Here is a 19,391-nt window from a genome sequence, read left to right as displayed (position 1 = left end):
AAAATAATTGAATATCATCATTTATAGGTGGTGAATGCACGCGTCCAGTAAGAGACCTTTGATAGCTTTCCCATGGCAGGTAGTGACAGAAGCGCGTGTGTGTCTCCTAGTTAGGCCAGTAGATGTTAGCCCCTGAAGTTACATGCAGCTGGTTAGCTATCCTAAAACAAATGTTCACTCGGAACAAACTTGTGACACTACAATGTGAGGGCGCTAAGTGGTCGTGAGGTAGAGAACAAGTGGACACTGCGATTCTCTGAGCAGCCGTAAGTCCTCTTTGTGGGATTTCCATTGGAAGAGTGTCATAATGAGGAAAGGGGAGGAGGGAAAAAATGAAGGGGTGTCATCTCGACAGCTGCCGAGTGGCAGCCTTCGAAGACTCACAGCTACATGGCACAGAGGCTGGATGACCCTGCTCCATGAGGTCTACAGAAGCATCAGCATTCTCTTTCTGTCTGTCTGCAGAGTTCAGGGCAGAAGGAGGTTGGCCATCCGAGGGTATCATGTGGCGACACCATTGAAGAGGAACTCAGTCAGCGAAGGAGAAGACCGTTTGACTTCTTGGAGCCTTTCCAGTTGGAAGAGGAAGACTGAGATATTTGTTAGCTGGAGGGACATAGGAAGTCTTAATGGGAGTATTCCTTCTGTCCTTTCCAGCCTGATGATTGTGTAGAAGGTGACTTGGTGGCTTGTTGCACAGCTGGACGAGGAGACGGAGGTGGTACCATAACATTGGACAATTTCACAACCACAGTGCTGAATTTGTGATTGCATGGTTGTGTGGCCATGTCCTTCATGGAGCAAGATGCAGCAAGAACAGTACTGTAAGTGCCAATGGCAGAATGCAAGGTTTCTGACTAGCCAACAACTTAGAAGTGACCGGGTAAGGCATTTTTTCCTTCACCTGGATCTTCTGGACAGCCCACTCACTGAGATACATAGGACAATCTCGGGAGGAGGCAGCATTGTCGCTACTGCAGTTGATACAGCGGGGAGGCAGACATTCGCCCTCGTGGGCATCCCTACCACCGGTTTACACATTTGGCCGGGTGTCAACAGGACATTCAAGTGTGGTTATAATGATGACACTGGTAGTCGCACATCGAGTTTGGAGTGTATGGTCCGACTGTGATAACTTCATAGCCTGCTTTGATCTTTGACGGAAACACCATTCTATCAAAAATGAGACAGAGTGCATGTGGGCACTAAGGATGCATCTCTTTTTCATCACCTGATGGACTACAATGACATCCTGATCAAAGAGGTATGTTTGCCTCAGGCAGCCCATAGAGCAGTCTAGTGCAAATAACATCACAGGAAGAATTAAGTGTTTGATGGGCCTCGACAGAACAGGATATCTGTAAAAGCGAAGTTGCAAGCAGTTTTTGTTCTTGAAAATCAGAAGTAATCTCCAAAAGCAAAGTGTCAAGCAGGGCCAGCAATTGCAACACCTTTCTGAATAATAAACGGATTTATCGCAGCGAAAGCCTGACCGTGTTAAGTACGTCAAACCACAAGCAACTGTGGTGAATCTGGGAAGTTTCTTTAAATGATGATGTTTGGTTTGTGGGGCACTCAACTGCGCAGTCCTTGGTGCCCGGTTTCTTTGAATCATTAGCCTCTTTCTGTTTACATATGGTATACATTGATTGAAAGATAATGATTGGCTCACTGCGAGAAGATCCCCCACAATTGCCAGCATCTCCAATGGCACGCTATTTCCAACTGAGGACCCCCCACCAGAAGAGGCGCACCTGCCTTAGATTGTTCACACCTCAGGTCACACCTGACAGAGCGACCAATTGGCAATTTAGGAAGGTAGCAGCTCAGACAATCGTCCATCCCTGGGGCTGTTCTATACCAGGGCGAATGTGCGAACCCTACCAGTCAAAGTGGGGCTGGGAATTACGCATTACATGTCAAATGTGTGGGCTGGCCTTCACGAGCGCACAGGATGGAAGAAGAAAAAGAGGAATCTCAAATGCCAAAGGGGAGGAAGGATAAGATAAAGGGAATGAAGAAAGAAAAAAGTAGTGAAGAACAATGAAGAGGCTGTTCTGGTATCAGCTACTGGATATGCAGAACACATTTCCAAACCATCCCAGACATGTTTCCCAAGGGAAGGGAAGGAAAATAATGCTTTGTGAGTGCTACATCTTTGCCCTCTAGAAAACACGAATTTCACATCTGAGCAACATTATTACACTTCTATTTTACAAGCCTATTTTCTTTATCTTTCGCTTCCTCAATTTAATAATAAACATCATGTTTGCTTATACCATTGTTTTCATTTAATTCAAGATCTTTCATTCTCATTTTTTGTTACAAATCACTATGAAGTCCCAACAGTATCCAATTAGCTCTGAAGTCTACTATCTCACTACAAAAAATATATGCATAAGAAAATATGATTAACAGAGGAAAATCACAGGATTTACTTCAGAGGAAAGTAGCTTTACTGTGGCAAAAAATTTATTTATGTAGCAATACGTCTTTTCCTGCTGGTACAGGTAATTTTACATACATCTGATAGTACATAATTTGCAAAACACACTTTTACCTATTAATATAACACTTTGAAAACTTGAGAGCTTAAACACAAAGGCAATAAATGTACAAAGTTTAAAAACTGATATTTACTTAAATATAGTAATTAAGGTAGAATTAGTATATGGGGAGAGGTGAATTTCCTCGACAAAGAATGCCCATACTTTTGGAAATATGATCCTTTCACTATCAATTCTTAGCATTCATTTTTTACTGTTAGACTTCAAAGAAGTCTACATTTACGTACCATGCCACAACTTCCAATGATATTATGAAATTTTAATACCAATTTTACTTCTTACTTCATTCCATGTCACTTCAGCTATAGCTGCAGCTTTCTGTGACCCTTCTTCCAGGATTTCTATTAATTCATTTTGTCTGGACATGTAATACAGGATCTTTTCACGAATGGGTTGAAGTTTGTTTATTATTGCATCAGCGACTACCATTTTGTACCTGACAACAGTAAAAAAATATTGTTTCCATGCAAAATGTGATTTCAGTCTCTCTTTAATTTTTAAATATACTATAACACACATATAAGGTGCAAAATGTTGGTGGAATACAATTAACTTCATCAGTGCCTTACATAACATTACTACAGTGCTTCCAAACTACATCACAATAATGGTGAACTTGTTTCATACATTTATAACATGTTCATTTTGAAAATCAGAGTTACAGTTACTGTACCAAAAACAAAAATGATTTCTTTTTCTAAATACATCATTTTCTTGACAATTTATGAAATGACTAAATTTTTTCCTTCTTTGACATGCATGGATACATAGGTTACTAAGAAGTAGAACCAATCAGCATAACAACCACACCCTACATACTCTTGGGGGAACAAATTTACATCTCCGTTTATATTTGTAGAGACATATTCTATAGTTCCCAATCATGCATATGTCTCAAAGGAAGCATCAGAGGATGACTAACTGGTACAAATTAAAGGAATACAACAGAAGATGGATAGGTAGCTTCCAGAGATGAAAGGTGGTGAAGGTGGTAGAAGAAAAGCTAAGACCATGCAGAAATCATTCTGCAATACGTAAGAAGATTAATGGAAGAAGAAAACAAATAAGAAAAAAATAATTCAGGCACAAGGAATATCACATGCTAAAAAATGAGTCTGACAGATGAGCAAAGTGGTGAAGTATAAATGACTAGAGGTAATAATTGCATAAGGGAAAATTAAAGAAATTTTGTAGAAAAGAAAAGCGCCTGTATGCATATCTCATATGGTAAGCCAGTATTAAGCACAAAGAATGGTACACTGGAAGGAATATATAGAAGTGCTACACAAAGGGAGAACAACTTTGAAGATAATATTACAGAAAGATAAGAACTGGATGAAGACTTCGTGGAGAAGGGGAGGGAGAGGGGTAGTGTGACAATGCGAAAATTTAACAGAACACTGAGAAACCTAAACTGAAATAACACACCTGGAGTAAACAACATTCCCTCTGGACTATTAGTAGTTTTTTATATTTAACTGTAGCTTTTTCCTTCTAGTTATTAACCTAGAAGAAATACCCACAGTTATCAATGTGAGTATTTAGCACTAGTAATTGTTTGTATCTTTATAGAAATAGTCTGCAATGGTTGATTCTCTCTGTTAATTCATAATTTCAGTTGTTCAACATCCATGAAAGCTCTCTTTCATCATACGGCAGGATACACATAACATGAAATGTAAGTGAATGAATTGAATAATTAATTAAGTTTGGTGGGTGAATCAATGACAACAAAACTGCTACACTGGTATCCAGGATATACGGTATGATATAGGTGACTGAACCATTAGCTTAATAAGACATGGTTGCAACAACAGGCTGAAGTAGACCTGGGGGAAGAATACTTTGGGTTCTGAAGAAATGTAGAAACACACACAGCAATACCAAGAACACAACTTAAATAAGAGATTGGTTAAAGAAAAAGAAACTATGATTTATAGCACCTCTAGATTTTGTAAAGGTTTTTGACATTGACATACTGCTGCAGAGTGAAAATTCATTCTACCTCTTGGCATGTTGATGGGAATACACTCTTTAATACTGATGTTATTAGAGTTAAAATAAAATGAGTAAAATGTTATCTACAAATTATACAGAAACCAGACTGCTGTTCTAGGATTCAAAAGACATGAAAGGGAAGGAATGGTTCAGAAAGGAGTGAGGCACATTAGTACCTGATCTAATTGTTATTTAATTTGTATAAAGAGCCAGCAGTAAATGAAATCAAGGAGTAATGTGGAAAAGGAATTAATTTTCAGAAAGGAAAAAAAGGAACTTCAGCATTTGCCGATGGAATTTAATTTTTCCAGGGACAGCGAAGGACTTGAGAAAAATAAGCTTAATAGAATGAATTACATCTTAAAAATTGTTAATGAGACAAACAAAATAAAATCTACAGCAATGGGTTGTATCTGAATTTAGCTAGGTGATGCTAGAGCAACTGGATTAGGAAATTAGATGCTAAATGTCTAATAAACAGAAATATATCAATGTCAAATATAAATATAAAATATGGAAATCTTTTCAAAAGATTGTGCCTGGAGTGTACCACCATTTGGAAGTGAAACATGGAAAGTGCCCAGTTCAGACAACAAGAGAACAGAACCTTTTGAAATGCAGTGTTACAGAAGAGTGCAGAAGATTAGATGGGTGTACTAAATAATGAATCAAGATGTATTGAATCTAACAGAGAGGAAATAGCACTACAGCACAAACTGACTAAAAGAAGTTGATGTTACTAATTCTACGACATGAAGGTATAGTTAATCTCTCTCTGAGTGTGTGTGTGTGTGTGTGTGTGTGTGTGTGTGTGTGTGTGTGTGTGTGTGTGAGTGAGAGAGAGAGTGAGAGAGAGAGAGAGAGAGAGAGAGAGAGAGAGCTCATCCAAGATAAGTTGAGCTTCATCGTTCCGAAGTTGTGATTGGCACATATCAATAACCTTGGTGTCGACCAACTATTTAGAACTGTCAGCAACCTCAGAGATTTGCAGTATAACCTAGATAAGCTAAGCTTTGTTCTGAAGTTGTGTGTGGTACATATTGCCTTTATGTTAAATCTTATGGTTTCATTGTTTTGATTATAAGAAATTATGCTTAAAAATCTGAATTTCAGATTAGTATTTTGTAAAAAATGATTTGTCATAGATTTTGTCACAAGTATTCAAAGATCGAAACTTGCAATTTTTATGACTGGGATGGAGGGTTTGTATCATTGAAAAGGTTCATTCTGGCACTGACAATTTTTAGAAACTACACACTGCATATGGGGAGTAAATATTGTTGAGAGGGACCAAGGCTCAAATGTTTGTAGGTTGTAACAGCTATGCAAAGATGAAGTGACTTCGACAGTATAACTGAGCTGTCATTCCTTTCTCTGATCTTTTATATTTCGTGAACTGTGGAGCCATTATTGCTTATGCTTGCTGTAACATCAAAAGATACATTATCTTTGCAATTCTGATCAATCAAACACCCAGTAATCGAATTCAGTCACTGTCATGAGACCAAAAAATTATCACAAGACTTAATGGTCCATACAACTGTCATCTCTTTTGTTTTAACATTATTACAGTTCATATTATATGAGCTTTTCTCCATGTATTGCACCAGAGTGTGCCCTCTGCTTACCTTCCAGTATCAAGTCCTTGAGCTGCTAAGCAAATTTCTTCTGGAGACTTTCCTGATGACAGGCTGTGCATCACTATGAGGTTGGCCACACCGAGACGAGATTCTGGCTCAAATGTTACGGCTGAGGTGCAATCTGTGACTGCCTTCCGCACCTTGTCTCTCAGCACCTCTGGAGGGTCGGATAACTGCAAGCGGCCACGCACATCTACCTCAGACTTTGACATTTTGGATGATGGATTGCGCAAGCTACGAATTTTGCTGCTGCTCCCACCTAGTACACATTTAAAGATCGCATTTTACAGTCACTGAATCTGAACAACATAAGCTGTTCCTGATGAAATTATATATTTTATAATTCTGAATTCACTTTATGAAAAATATCAAATGCACTTACCAGTCAAAATATTATGACTCTGCTGTGTGGGTAAAAAAAATGCTTAGATCATGAGGAGGGCAGAACAAGATAAGGAAAATATGCACGCCATTAGAGGTACAGATGCAAATATTTTGTTAAGTGGAAAAGAAAACTGTCCTTCACAGGGGACACCACCTTATCAAAGGTACCTTGTGCCGAGTGGGAGAGAGTGCGTGCTCTGATGAAGTCAAGGGTTGTGTCAGCAATAGCATAGCTACTGGCAGGGTCTTATTTGATTTGTTTTAGGGTGCAAAAAACAACTGACGTCATATGCGCCCAAGTCAAAACTATAGAACGCAAACACACAGACAAGGGAAACGACTATATGTCAGTCCCAATGGAAAGAATAGGAGACATCTAAACAACACACGTGGAAAGAGGGCTTTAAAAAATGAGCTCCAAAACTAAAAATTAAATGGTCTTCACCATATTGCTTTGCTGGATAAAAAGTAAAACATGGGAGACAGCCCACACATCATTTGCTAAAACAGCTGATAAATCGGATGGCAAACCCAAGATGGAACGTAAATTAGTTAAAAAAGGTCATTCCTGCAGGTAGTGGTGGACAGTTAAAATTTGGGCGCAATGCGTACAAAGTGGTGGGGCAGCGCTATTGAGCAAATGAAAATGGCTAAAAAGGCAGTGCCCAATACGCAGCCGAGTTAAAATAATCTCCTCCCAGCGGGAGGACCAAGAGGAGGTCGTCCGAGGTGCCGGAAAAGGCTTAATAGGCCGAAGCATATTCCTGTGAAGGGAGAACCATTGGCAAAGACAAAGGGACACCACCGCCTGACAGATGGCAATGCAGATATCACTGGACGGAATATAGGTACTCGCGGGCTGAGGTAAGACTGCAGCTTTGGCAGCAACATCAGCAGCCTCATTTCCTGGCAGACCGACATGACCACGGACCCACAGAAATGTGACATTGGCTCCATCAAGGGATGAACAGTGCACAGAGCACAAAGAATTTGGAGGGTGCCGAGTGAGTTTGAGCAGAGAACTATTGGGAAGGCTGTGTCGCCAGATGTACTCCGTGGCCTGTTAAAAGGCAAAAAGCTCGGCTGTAAAGACTGAGGAGTGGGCCGGAAGCCAATAGCGAAAGACACGGTGCCAATGACGAATGTACACCCGACCCCACGGTCAGTCCGAAAGTCATCAGTTATACAAAGGTACTATTGCTAAGTTCCATGCGAATGTCGTGAAACAGGAGGCGATAGACCGAGGCTAGAGTAGTGTCCTTAGGAAGCAAATGAAGGCCACGGTTAACATGGACCACTTCATGAAGCCAAGGTAGTGAAGGGTTCACACCCACAGGGAAAGTTGCAGGTAGCTTGAAGTTAAGCTGCCGTAGCAAGTGGTGAAAGCAGATGCCAGGAGGTAACAGGGAAGAGGGACAAGCCCCATGCTGACTATCTAAGGAATCATTAAAGGAGGCATACCTGCTGAGGAGGAAGTCACGGCAGTAGGACAGTGGTGGTTCAGCAGCTCTAGCTTACAGACTCTCAACCAGGCTGGTGTAAAAGGTACCCGTAGCCAAATGGATGCCACGATGATGGATAGTGTTGAGACAGCGTAAAAGAGATGGGCATGCAGGTACATAAACAAAGCACCCATAGTCGAGTTTCGAACAGACAAGGGACTGGTACAAACGGACGAAGGTGGTTCGTCGGCACCCCAAGAAGTACCATCGAGGACACGGAGGACACTGAGGGACTGTGTACAGCTGGCTGCCAGGTAAGAGACATGGGAGGACCAAGAGTGTTTGCTATTGAGCATGAGACCCAAGAATTTTGTAGTGTCAATGAATGGAGGGGCAACAGGCCCAAGATGTAGAGATGGTGGGAGAAACCATTTGTGCCACCAGAAATTCATACTGAATGTTTTGTCATTGAAAAGCGAAAGTCGTTGGCGATGCTCCAGGAGTGAAGACGATCAAGACAGTGCTGAAGACACCACTCAGTGAGACAGGTCCAGGGATAACCGCAACAGATGGCAAAATCATCGACAAAAAGGGAGCAGGAAATGCCCGGCGGGAGACAGGCCATGATAGGGTTAATGGCAATAGCAAAGAGGATGACACTCAGGACAGAACCCTGAGGCACACCATTTTCCTGAATAAAGATGTCAGACAAAGCAGAACCCACACACACCTTGAAAACTTGGTCTTGTAAAAATACCCAAAGAAAGCTGGGCAGGGGCCCACAGAAGCCCCAAGTGTAAAGAGTACGGAGGATACCAGTTCTCCAGCAGGTGTCGTAGGCCTTCTCCATGTCGAAAAACACAGCCACATTCTGGGATTTCTGCAGAATACCATTCACAACACGGGTGGACAAAGTAACGAGATGGTCAATGCCGTACACAAAATCCACACTGCGCATTCATGAGTAAATGGCGAGATTCAAGCCACCACACCAGCTGGGCATGAATCATACGTTCCATCACCTTGCAAACACAGCTGATAAGAGAGATGGGGCAGTAGCTAGAAGGAAGGCTTTTATCCTTACCCCGCTTAGGTATGGTTATGACCCTGGCTTCACACGAGCACCCAAGAAATGTGCCCTCAGCCCAGATGCAGTTGTATGTGTTAGGCAGAAAGTGCTTGCCCGTAAGAGAGATGTGCTGCAACATCTGAATGTGGATAGCATCTGGCCCTGCGGCAGAGGACCGGGATGAACTGAGCATGATCTAGCTCCCTCATAGTGAAGGCAACATTGTAGAACTCACGATTCGGAGAAGAGAAGGGTATCGCCTGAGCCTCCTCCACTCATTTCCTATGGATAAAGGCAAGATGATAGTGGGAAGCCAGAGAGCTGTCGGAGGTTTGCCCACACAACAAAGGAAGGTGTGGAACTGTTAAAAGAACTAGTGATCGAAATCCAACTCATTCTTTTGCTATCCCGAAGAACTCGACGACACTTTGCACGCATCTGTTTATAATGAATGCAGTTTTCCAGCGTAGGGTGGTGGTTAAAAACGTGAAGAGCATCACGGCATGCCTCAGTCCACCAAGGGACTGGGACACAACATGGTAAAGAGGAAGTGCGAGGAATGGAACGCTCAGCAGCAGTAAGGATAACGTTTGTGAGATGGTCCACCTGGTCATCACAACTGAGGAAATCTTGTTCTGCAAAGGTCACCAGGGAGGAGTAAAGCCCCCAGTCAGCCTTAGTAAGCTGCCATTTGGGCATTCATGTGGATGGGGTTGGAGTCAGCAGATGGAGAGCACACAGGAAATGGTCACTAGGCGTCAGAAAGAACAATGGGCATGCTGGGCAGTGCAAAAGGGTAGGTCGAAATGGGAAAAGGTGTGCGACAAGTCAGAAAGGAAAGTGGGTGCACCAGTGTTAAGGCAGAAGAGTTTGAGTTGGTTAAGAATGTCGGCCAAGAGGGCACCTCTCTGGCAGGTCCTGGGAGAACCCCATAGGGGATGATGTGCATTAAAGTCACCAAGTAGCAAAAATAGTGGAGGTAGCTGCCCAAGAAGCTGAATGAAGATGGCCCTGGTGACATCGAAGGACGGAGGTACAGAGGGAGAAAGTCAGGAGGGGAAGGAAGAGGCGAATGGCAACAGCTTGAAGATGGGTAGTCCGGGAGATGGACTGACTATGAAGGTCATCCCGTATAAGCAGCATGACGCTCCCATGATATGGGATGTCGACCTCAGGGGGAAGGTCAAAATGAATCGGTAAGCAATGTGGAACCTCAAAGCATGTTGAGGGCACAATTTCGTTTCCTGATGACAAAGTACAAGAGGTGCTGCGATGCTAGAAGCAGCCGTAAATCCTCTTGGTGGGACTGAAGGCCACGAAAGTACCATTGGAGGACAGTCATGAGGAGGAAGAGATGTAGGGGTGTCAACTCAGTGTCTGCCGAGGGACAGCCGGTGGAGAGCCACTACAACAGGGCACAGATGCAGAAGGATTCTGCTCTATGGGGTCCAGACAAGCATCGGCGTGCTTGTGTGGTCAGTCAGTGGAGCCCAACACCGAAAAATGGTTGGTGGTGCCCACTGGTGAGACAAAAGCTGGCTGGGCTAAGCAACAACATGGCGACACTGTTAAGCAGAATCTTCAAGTTGGTGAAGGGGGAAGACGGTTTGTCTTTAGTGGACTTCTTTGAGTCCTTCTGCTTAGGGGAAGACTTGGGTGTTGGTTGGCTGGAGAGACAGAGGAAGTCGTCTCGGGACTACTCCCTCTGGCCTTTCCTGCCTGCCGATTGTGTAGTGGGTAACTTCACCTCTTGAGGCGAGAGTTTGACAGTTTGTTGCACAGGGGGACAGGGGGACGGTGTTGCTTCACCTTCGTGGAGTGAGGCGTAACAAGAACTGAACTATAAGTGCCAGACGGGAGAACACAGGGTTTTCGGCTAGCCAGTAACTTGCGAGCTACTGTGTAAGGCACTTTTTCCTTTACCCGAATCTCTTGAACAGCCCACTCGTCTAGATACACGGGACAATCCCGGGATGAAACGACGTGGCTTCCCTTGCAGTTGATACAGCAGGGAGGAGGCAGACATTTGCCCTCGTGTGCACCCCTGCCAAATATTACGCATTTGACCGGAGTGTGGACATGATGTTCTAGTGTGATTGAACCAATGACACTGGTAACAGCGCATCTGATTCGGAATGTACGGCCAGAGTATGATGATTTCGTAGCCTACTGTAATCTTGGATGGCAGCACCATCCTATCAAAGGTGAGGAAAAGAGTGCAGGTGGGCACAAGGAGTAATCGACCTTTGTCATCACACGATGAACGGCAATGACACCCTGATCAGAGAGGTAAGATTGTATTTCAGCGTCGGTTAGACCGTAAAGCAGCCTGGTGTAAATTACACCATGGGAAGAATTCGAAGTTCTATGTGCCTCGACACGAACAGGGTAGCCGTGGAGAAGCGACGCACCAAGTAGTAGTTGTGCTCGATCATCAGAAGCCGTCTCCAAAATCAAAGTGCCATTCCGTAAATGAGAGCAGGATTTCACAGGGCCAGCAATGGCATCAACACCTTTCTGAACAATAAACGGACTGACTTTGGCAAAGGACTGACCATCTTCAGTATGTGATACCACAAGGAACCGCGATGCAGCGGGAAGGGTCTTCAAATCAGTAGCCTGATTACGTTTTCGTTTTGTCGATGCCGATGGAGAGGACGAGTGACTCATCGCGAGGAAATCCCCCATGATTGCCAGCATCTCCGATGGTGCGCTCCTTCCAATTGGGGGCCCCCTACACAAGGGGGCGCACCCACCTTAGGTGATTTTTCACGCCTCCCGAACACCACCTGACGAAGGGACCAATGGGCAATCTGCAAAGGTCACAGCTCAGGCAATCACCCCTCCCTGGGCCTGGGCTGTACCGGGGGTACATGCGAACCCCACCTGTTGACCCAGGGCTAGGAATTACGTGTTATACAGTCACCTTTTACGCATCAGACGTGCGGGCTGGCCTTCAGGTGCGCACAGGGAGGAAGAAGAAAAGAGGATCCTCAAATGCCAAAGCAGAGGAATGAGAGGAGAAGGGAAACAAAGAAAGGAAAAAAGAAGCCAAAAAGAAAGTCGAGACTGTTCACAGGTCAGCAACACAATGCAGAACGTTTCCACTAATACCCCAGACATGTTCCCCAAGGGAGGGGAAAAGGGATAGCAAGAGGACAGACATGCAGCATGGAAAGGAAAAAGTGCTGAAAAGGTTGGGGCCCCGTGGTAGCTGGAGTGGTCTTGACAAATGAGCCAGACAAAGTGTGTCCCACAACATAGGGCTGGGAGGGCTCTATAGGCGCAGTGAAGCCAGCTTCCCTAAAGGAGTAAACCTCATACAAATCCTGGCCCTCCAAGTTGGGGGTTGGTCAAGCAGCTATGAACCCCTTCCTGTAAAAAAAAAATTCTTGTGCAGAAACCTCAGAGCAAAGATGCTGGACGGATTTATGGACGACGACATTGTACTGTTAAAGGCAAATGAAAATGAAAAAATGATGTGTTTATTGAAACCTGGAACGTACAATCGCTGTACAGGGCGGTGGCCTTGAGGTCACTGCTAGATTAACTCGATAAAATCAAGGCAAGCATAATTGCCCTACAGTAAATACAATGGACTGGACATGGAGTGCTTGACATGGGAAACTGGATAATTTTCTACCATGGTTCAGAGAGCCACCATGAATTTGGTACAGGGTTCGCAGTAAGACAAAAATTTACACACTTAGTGAGTGGATTCACTGGAATAACATCTAGGATCTCACATATGAGATTGAAGACCTGATTCTCAGACTATTCATTGATCAATGTACATGCACCCACAGAAGTATCAGATGACCAGGATTAAGACACCTTCTTTGAGAGCCTCGAGAGAGCTTATGACGGATGCCGTGTGTATGACACTAAAATAATTATTGGAGACCTCAACGCACAGATGGGGAAAGAACAACATTACATCCCAGCAACAGGAAAGCACAGACTCCATGAATACACAAATAACAATGGCCACAGAGTCATTCAGTTTGCATTGTCACGTAAAATTGCTGTAGGTAGCACTATGTTCTCATACAAATGGTTTCATAAAGCAACATGATGTAGCCCTGATCAGCGTACCTGCAACAAAATTGATCATGTAATTATTGATGGCAGGCATTCCTCAAACTTACTAGATATACGAACTTACAGAGGAGTTAGTGTAGATTCAGACCACTACTTTGTGATTGCGAAACTAAGAACTCGAATAACCAATGAAAGAAAAGTCAAGGAAACACCTCAAAGTAAGTATATGGTATCGAAGTTAAAAAATGAAGACATCTCTAAAACGTACTCTGAGAAGGTCGCTGAGAATCTTGCATTATACACCCTTAGTGTAAGTGATAACCTGGATCAGGAACGGAACACTTGCAGGAATGCTGTCATTAAAGTAGCACAGGAAGTGCTAGGGAAAAAAGGAAAACTGAAGAATTCCTGGTTTGATGCAGAATGCTGTCATTACAGCAGCAGAAAAAGTGCTAGGGAGAAAAGGAAAACAACTGAAGAATTCCTGGTTTGATGAAGAATGTAAGAGGATAAGTCAGGAGAAAAATCTGGCATACAGGAAAATGCTTCAGAAATCATATACTCGTTTAGCAGTACAAAAGTATCAAGATAAAAGGAAAGAAGAGAAGAAACTCCACTGGAGAGGGAATGGGAAAGAAAGCAGACTGAAGAACTGGAGACATTTAGAAAAACAAATGAAGTTAGAAAATTTTATCAGAAAATTAATAACGAAAGAAGAGCATTTAAGCGGCACATCAACCTGTGTAAAAGTAAAAATGAGACACGACTAAACGATGACCAAGAGGTATATTAGCGTTTGGTAACATATTTCAGTGAACTGTTGGATACTTCAGAGTCCCCCCATTGAAGATATCCCAGTCGCTCCAGAAGATGATGCCATAGTACCTCCCCCTTCCCAAGGAGAAGTAAACAAAGCAATTGCCCGATTGAAGAACAATAAGACACCAAGGACTGACAATAGCATCTGAACTATTGAAAGCTGAAGCAGTTGAGCTAAATCATAGGATCTACAAGATTGTGTGCCTCATCTGGGAAAAGGAAGAGTTACCAGAGGAATAGAATGTAGGGATAGTGCGTCTGCTGTATAAGAAAGGAGATCTATTTGAACGCAGCAACTACAGAGGCATAACACTTTTAAATATTATATATAAAGTACTATCAAATATTCTGTTTAGTAGACTTTCACCTACAGCAAAAGATATTATTGGAAGCTATCAATGTGGGATGCAGACCAGGAACTGTAAACCAGGTATTTACTGTCCGACAAACAGCAGAAAAGACCAATGAATTCAATGTTAGTGTGCACCATCTTTTCATTGACTTTAAATCTGTATATGATACAATAAACTGGGCCAAACTTTATGAGGCAATGCAGGAATTTAGAGTGCCTGGAAAATTGGTGTGTTTAATAGAGATCACCCTAAAGTATCCCCAGTGTACCGTGTGAGTGCAGTCAAGGCTATCACCTCAGTTTCCCACTCGAACTGGGCTAAGGCAAGGAGATGGGCTTTCCTGCCTACTTTTCAACCTGGCACTTGAAAAAGTGGTACGTGAATTGGGTAACCAGACAAGAGGAACTATCTACTATAAGTCTGTACAATTGCTGGGAGATGCAGATGACTTGGTTTTAATGAGCAGAACACTTAGAGATCTACAAAGTGCATTTTCAGCTCTAAAACTGAATGCAGACAAGATGGGCCTGAGTATTAATGAAGGAAAGACGAAGTATATGTATAATGGCACTAACCAACCATTACAGCCCACAATAACTCTTGATGGAATGACATTTGAGCGAGTGGAATGTTTCACCTATCTGGGCTCAAAGATAAAGCAAATAGCAGCACCTTTACTGAAATTATGGCTTGCATAAGGGCTTCTAACTGATGCTACTTTGGAATGTTGCGACATTTTAAATCCAGGCTTATATCACGAGGGACTAAAAGCCGACTTAACAAAATGCTGATATGCTCAGTACTTACTTATGGCTCAGAAACATGTACAATTACAAAGTAGGGTGAAAACAAACTGAGATCACATGAAAGAAGTATACTGGGGAGGATTTTTGGACCTGTATATGAAAATGGGATCTGGAAAAGGTGAAGAAATGGCTAACTTTATGACTGCTACAAGGAGGATGATGTGGTCAAGTTCATAAAGCTGTGGAGACTGAGATGGGCTGTACATATAATGCGACTCGATGAGACAGATTGTGCAGGGAAAGCCAGCTGCACTGAACCTGGAGGAGGAAGAGCAAGAGGACGACCTAGGTTGAGATGGAGCGATGAGGTCGGAGAGAATGCTGCCAGAGTCTGTTGCCATAACTGGAGGTCCACGGTGAAGTCCAAAGAGGAATGGCAGAAAATTCTTGAGGGGGGCCAAGTCCCATCCAGAGATGTAGTGCCAATGGAAGAAGGAAAAGAAAACTGTAGTTTGTGTGTTGCTGTGCTTACTTTTTTTTTTTTTTCAAAATATCACCAGAGTCTACATAAAATTGTCACTAAGTGTTGTATTATGAACATACTAAGAAAAATACTGTTTGTTCACAGTTGACAGTAAGAGGTTTGCCAACTGTTTAAGATTCAACAACTGCATTTTAGACAGGGAGGCAAAAAGAACAAAATATGGTCACTAATATCCATCCTAGCAACACACACTATAAATATGGTAAAACTCATGAACCAGGAATCAAAAATCTAGGAAATTAAAATAAGTCATAAAAATAAGGGAATAACATAAGTGAATCAGTCACATATGTAGGATTATGCCTGTAAAAGAACTTAAACCAAAATACGCATATTTGTGTACTTGTCCAGTAAATTATGTAGCTTTGCATTTGTAAAGCGAATATGTAGGGACTTTGGAAAGTAAGTTACATATGTTGTCCCACTCTAAGACCATTGCACACAGAGAATGGTATATTGTCTGACAAGTTCGGGGTGTCCTGCGGAGATAGTTCTGCTGTGGTACAGGTAACAAGTGCATCACAGTGTGAGAGTGAAGGGGCACAGCAACTGGAAATATACTCCAAGACTGAAGTATTCGGGTGCACTACAATTATTGTGCAAAAAAATGTCAGACTGGGTTGTGTCAATCAGGAAGTCCATATCTTCAACCACGCAATTTCAATATTTTCATCAAGCTGAAAGAACATTTGGTGGGGGGAAAGAGATTTTTCAATGATGAAGATGTTCACGTATTGGTTCTTGAATGTTTCCATGACCGAAGAGTAGATTTCTATCATCATGGAATAGGACTGGCAGAACAGGAGACTATGTCAAATAACAGTCTCACGTGTCTGTGTCACTTTGAAGTGTAGTGCAGCATTCAGTAAAAGTTACTTGCCTGTCATCATAATGTGTAACATACTTTTCCAAGAACCCCCTCCCTCCCTCCCTCCCCTCCCCCCCCCCCCCCCCACCCCAATATTAGCCAATGACACTGACATGAACACACACAACATTGCATACTACATTTATTTTTGAATCAGGAATGAGATATTCAAATATTTTATGAGAAATTTGAGTAACATCCCATATATACTCAAGCTCTATAAGAAACGTCATCACAAATATGTGGAATGCACATCTGAGGGAATTATGTCATCCATTATTTAAAAACTTGTAACTTTCAATTATACTCTCCCTACACGTCTATGAAATAATAATCTTTTTCTACAGCAACAAAAAGAAATAAACTTAATTTTGTGCTTATTTTATGTCGATGAAAATGATTTACTCTGACTCCTCAATATATGACAATGAAAATCTTCAATGGATTAAAAGAAAATAACTATCTAATTATGTAGTTATACAATTACTTTAAAATAAACTGTGGTACAGAAATACTACTACATGGTGTGGTAGTTCATGAAGGCCAAACTCACGATTTAAGCAGGATGTCCTTGACTTCATTATACACCCCCCCCCCCCCCCACACACACACACACACACACACACACACACACACACACACAGGCGAGGTATTTACTCTAACTTAACTATCATGGTATTGTTGTTTTGTCAACCAGTGCACAAAGCCAATGTTAACCAAAGCTATGCTAAATGATATTTATTGTTGTCTATTCTAATATTTCCTCGGATCAAGTATGGTAAAGACAGAATATATAATTTTGAATTGGCTGTGTATTCCCAACAATAGTAGTTCACCACAGACTAAATATAGATGGCTCTCAAAATTTAAGTTCCGCTAATTTTCACGTTAAATGAGCACATTAGTTCTTGAAATTAAGTGGCATCACTGCTTAACTGGGAAAAACGTCACAAAATAATGATGCAAATGTTTTTAGTCTCTTTTTACCTGTAATTAAATTATTTTTTTATCATTCAAACTGAATTTTTTTGTAATGTGCTACCAACCCATATGATGGGTCACATGCAAATCATTCACGCAGTATGGTTGCCTGACTGTGATTCATTTGTCTAAGACTTAAACACTGTTGTGTACTTCATTATGTTTTGTTAGCCCCATGTGAAATATGGACTTTACATTAAAAGTAATAGTTACACAAGGAGCATGAAGTAGTCTGGAAAGTGAAGTTGTAAACAGAATTGCCATTTACATTAAGACGAAATACAAAATACAAAACACTGACACTTAGATTTTGCAGTGAGTAGAAGTAGAAATTTTTCAGAAGCTCATAGAACAGTCAAGATATGCCAAGGTTCAGGTGGGCATTTTGAATTATTTGTAAAACAACTAGATGTATTGTTAAAGTTTTTAACTCTTAAACATAATGAGGTGGGCTTTTTAATTTAAATTTTTAGGCGATGCTTAATCTACTGCCATAAGTACCTTGTCATTTGACATAATCCCATTCTCCCTCATCCAGTTTGCAACAGAAGTTATGGAAAGCAGCAGTACTCATATTGATAATCTTTTATAGACACATCAAGTTTGTATCTAAACTACAAGACTAATAAATGATTAAAAAACCTGGGGAGTTTGAGGTGTATTTGCGAAGTATAGGGTGGGAAGATTCAGACAGTTAAAGGGAAATTTAATATACTCTGTAAATTCTGAAACTCAGTAAATGTGGAGCTTTGGAAGAATTTAATTAGTCTGTCGTCTTGTGTGTCTACTCGGTACCTCTTTTTTACCACACATATCGGAGTGTATACATATAACCTGTGAAAACGCAAAGATGTGGCATGCAATTTCCTCCATATTTTGTCTTTATTTTCAAACTAAGAGTATTCTTGTGCTACTATATTCAAAACATCGCTGTTTAATCATTCAATTTCCGATTGTACACTCAAAAAATAAATAAATAAAAAATATCAAAATTTCAGAAAAATTGGATGATTTATTCAAGAGAGACAACTTTACAAGCTGAGAAAGTCAATAACAGTTTGGTCCACCTCTAGCCCTTATGCAAGCAGTTATTCAGCTTGGCATTGATTGACAGAATTGTTGGATGACTTCCTGAGGGACAGCATGCCAAATTCTGTCCAACTGGTGCATTACACCATCAAAATCACAGGCTCGCTGGAGGGCCTTCCCTATAATACTCCAAACATTCTCATCTGCGAGAGATCTGGCAATTTTGCTGGCCACGATAGGGTTTGGCAAGCATGAAGACACACAGGAGAAACTCTCACTGTGTGCAGGTGGGCATTATCTAACAAAAACCCAGGATGACTTTACATGAAGGGCAACAAAACAGAGTGTAAAATACCATCGACAAAGTGCTGTGCTGTGAGAGTTTCACGAATGACAACCAAAGAGGCTCTACTGTCAAATGAAATGGCACCACCGCAAACCATCACAGCTGGTTGTTGGGCCGTATGGAGGATGAGTCAGATTGGTATCCCACCACTGTCTGGGGATCTCCAGACACCTGTTCACTGATCAGGGCTCAATTCGAAGCAGGTCTTGTCACTGAAGACAATTCTATTTCACTCAATGAGATTCCACGCCGAATGTGTCCGACACAGCTGCAAATGCCCTTGTTGATTTACATAGGTCAATGGTAGTTGGCACAAGAGGTGCTATGAGCTCAGCAGCCATGGAATGTGGCATGGTCACTACAAAATCAAGTGCAGACTCCACACCCAAGTAGTGAGAATCATAAACAACTCTGCACAGTCTGTGTTCCTGTCCACAGAGTTTACTAGATGCACATGAAAACACTGCCACTTTCTTAATGCAGCCTATTGACTCACTCAGTGAGTGTGTGTAACAAAACGACAATGCAATCCCATCGAGTGAAGTAGCTGTTGCACTAGAAGTA

At 42.0% G+C, this 19,391-nt stretch overlaps 1 protein-coding gene across 1 annotated transcript in view; it reads right to left on the bottom strand.

Moving 5' to 3' along the window:
- Positions 1-2,572: 2,572 nt before the first annotated feature.
- The window catches only part of LOC124544784 (tryptophan--tRNA ligase, mitochondrial), a 65,277-nt gene continuing 48,458 nt past the window's right edge, over positions 2,573-19,391 (bottom strand). The window contains exons 6-7 of the mRNA XM_047123467.1: positions 6,194-6,464; positions 2,573-3,003 (exon numbers count right to left, since the gene is read on the bottom strand). Of these exons, the coding sequence (XP_046979423.1) occupies positions 2,817-3,003; positions 6,194-6,464 (458 nt within the window). The 3' untranslated portion in view covers positions 2,573-2,816. The remainder of the gene's footprint in view (positions 3,004-6,193; positions 6,465-19,391) is intronic.

The sequence above is a fragment of the Schistocerca americana genome, chromosome 8, assembly GCF_021461395.2.
Source record: "Schistocerca americana isolate TAMUIC-IGC-003095 chromosome 8, iqSchAmer2.1, whole genome shotgun sequence".
In the NCBI taxonomy this organism is placed as follows: domain Eukaryota; kingdom Metazoa; phylum Arthropoda; class Insecta; order Orthoptera; family Acrididae; genus Schistocerca; species Schistocerca americana.
This window is presented reverse-complemented; position numbering and strand designations above follow the sequence as displayed.